Source organism: Notothenia coriiceps, unplaced genomic scaffold (genome assembly GCF_000735185.1).
Source record: "Notothenia coriiceps isolate Sejong01 unplaced genomic scaffold, NC01 NC01_scaffold00020777, whole genome shotgun sequence".
NCBI classification, from domain to species: Eukaryota; Metazoa; Chordata; class Actinopteri; order Perciformes; family Nototheniidae; genus Notothenia; species Notothenia coriiceps.
Window position 1 is genome coordinate 2,820 of NW_011353478.1, and position 1,653 is coordinate 4,472.

General features: G+C 44.2%; 1 protein-coding gene across 1 annotated transcript in view; it reads left to right on the forward strand.

Annotated features, from left to right (window-relative positions):
* The window catches only part of zc3h15 (zinc finger CCCH-type containing 15), a gene marked incomplete at both ends in the record, with an annotated part of 4,215 nt that extends 2,802 nt beyond the window's left edge, over positions 1-1,413 (forward strand). The window contains 2 exons of the mRNA XM_010779829.1: positions 292-411; positions 1,227-1,413. Of these exons, the coding sequence (XP_010778131.1) occupies positions 292-411; positions 1,227-1,413 (307 nt within the window). The remainder of the gene's footprint in view (positions 1-291; positions 412-1,226) is intronic.
* Positions 1,414-1,653: the final 240 nt, after the last annotated feature.

The window sequence follows — 1,653 nt, forward strand, 5'->3', positions numbered from 1 at the left end:
GGAAGATTATAGGAGATGGGAGTTAAGAGGAGACCAGCAGAGTTATAGGAGACGAGGGGAGATGGGGGAGTTGAGAGGCAGACAAGGTTGAGAGGAAGCAAGGAGACACAGGGAGATTATAGGAGACAAGGGGAGTTGAGAGGAAAGAGGAGACAAGGGGAGGTTATAGGAGACAATGGGAGATTATAGGAGACGAGGAGAGATGGGGAGTTGAGAGGAAACTTGGGATAAGTGAACAAAGCTCCTTGTTGTTGAAATGTAATGACATGGAAATGAAACGGTTCTCTGCAGGTGAGCGGACGCGAGGTGTTTGAGTTTCGTCCAGATTTGGTGGACGAAGACGACGATGAAGCCGACGACACTCGATACATCAATGAAGACGATGATGAAGATGAGAACGAAATGGAGGAGGTACAGTTACTCACACACTTTGTTCAATCAAACTTTATTTATAGAGTCGTTTCAGACACAACATGCACAATAAAAACAACAGCAATGATAAAGGGAGTGGACGAAGCATGTGAGAAGACTTCAGGGAAGAACAAGTCCCTCAATGTTTAACTTAACATGTTAAGCCCCTCCCCCCCGCCGGCAGGGTCTTTGGGGCTTAACAGGTTCAGTACTTGAGTTATAATACTCTTCTTTTATAAAGCTGAGAGTTTCAGTGTTTGCTTTATTCTTTTTAAAAGAGAGCAGACGGGGATCAGATCTGCAGATGATACAAGCTTTAAGGACTCTGAATGTAATGAGAGGAGACAAGGAGACAAGGGGAGGTTATAGGAGACAAGGGGAGGTGGGGGAGTTGAGAGGAGACAAGAAGAGATTATAAGAGACAAGGGGAGATGGGGGAGATTATAGGAGACAAGGGGAGATTATAGGAGACAAGGGGAGGTTATAGGAGACAAGGGAAGATTATAGGAGACAAGGGGAGTTGAGAGGAAAGTTAGGAGTTTAATGTCTCTAAATGTAATAAAGCATTAAAGTCTATATCCTTACACTTAGAAAGAAAAGCATCTTTACTCTTCATCCAGCATTTAGGGTGCAAATAACTCCTTAATAAAGATCACCGACACACGTACAGGATTTAACATGAAACATCGTATTTATGTTCATTTAAACTAAAGGAAACACGACATGGAGGCTACGTCCCCTCCTAAATCCACAGAGACATCTTGAGGGTCTTCTCGTGTGTTAGACTCGTGTCTGAATGTGTTGTTTTATTTCAGGATGACTTCGTAGACGTCCAGGACATCGACCTTTCCCGCTTTGTTCCACAAGAAGTCGACCACACCGTGGGAATCACCGTCGCCTCCACGGACCGCTTCTCCTCCAGGAGCAAGGCCCGGCCCACAGACCCAGACTCCGGTGAGGAACGCACACATTTAAGGGATTCAAGAAAACCAGATTCTTTTTGTAATTCTGGGGGAAAAAGTCAGAATTGTGACTTTTCACATTTGAAATTTGACCAAAAGTGATTTTCTTCTGGGATTAACGTTATATAATCAGACAACGTCCGTTAAAAAACATTATAACACATAATGAGACGTTCTGCAGTCAGGAGGGCGTTTCACCGACGAGAGGTGGCTCTGGCTTTTATGTAGCTGACGGAGCATTTTACACGACACTGTTCAACACTTCATTCTGCTTCACTCT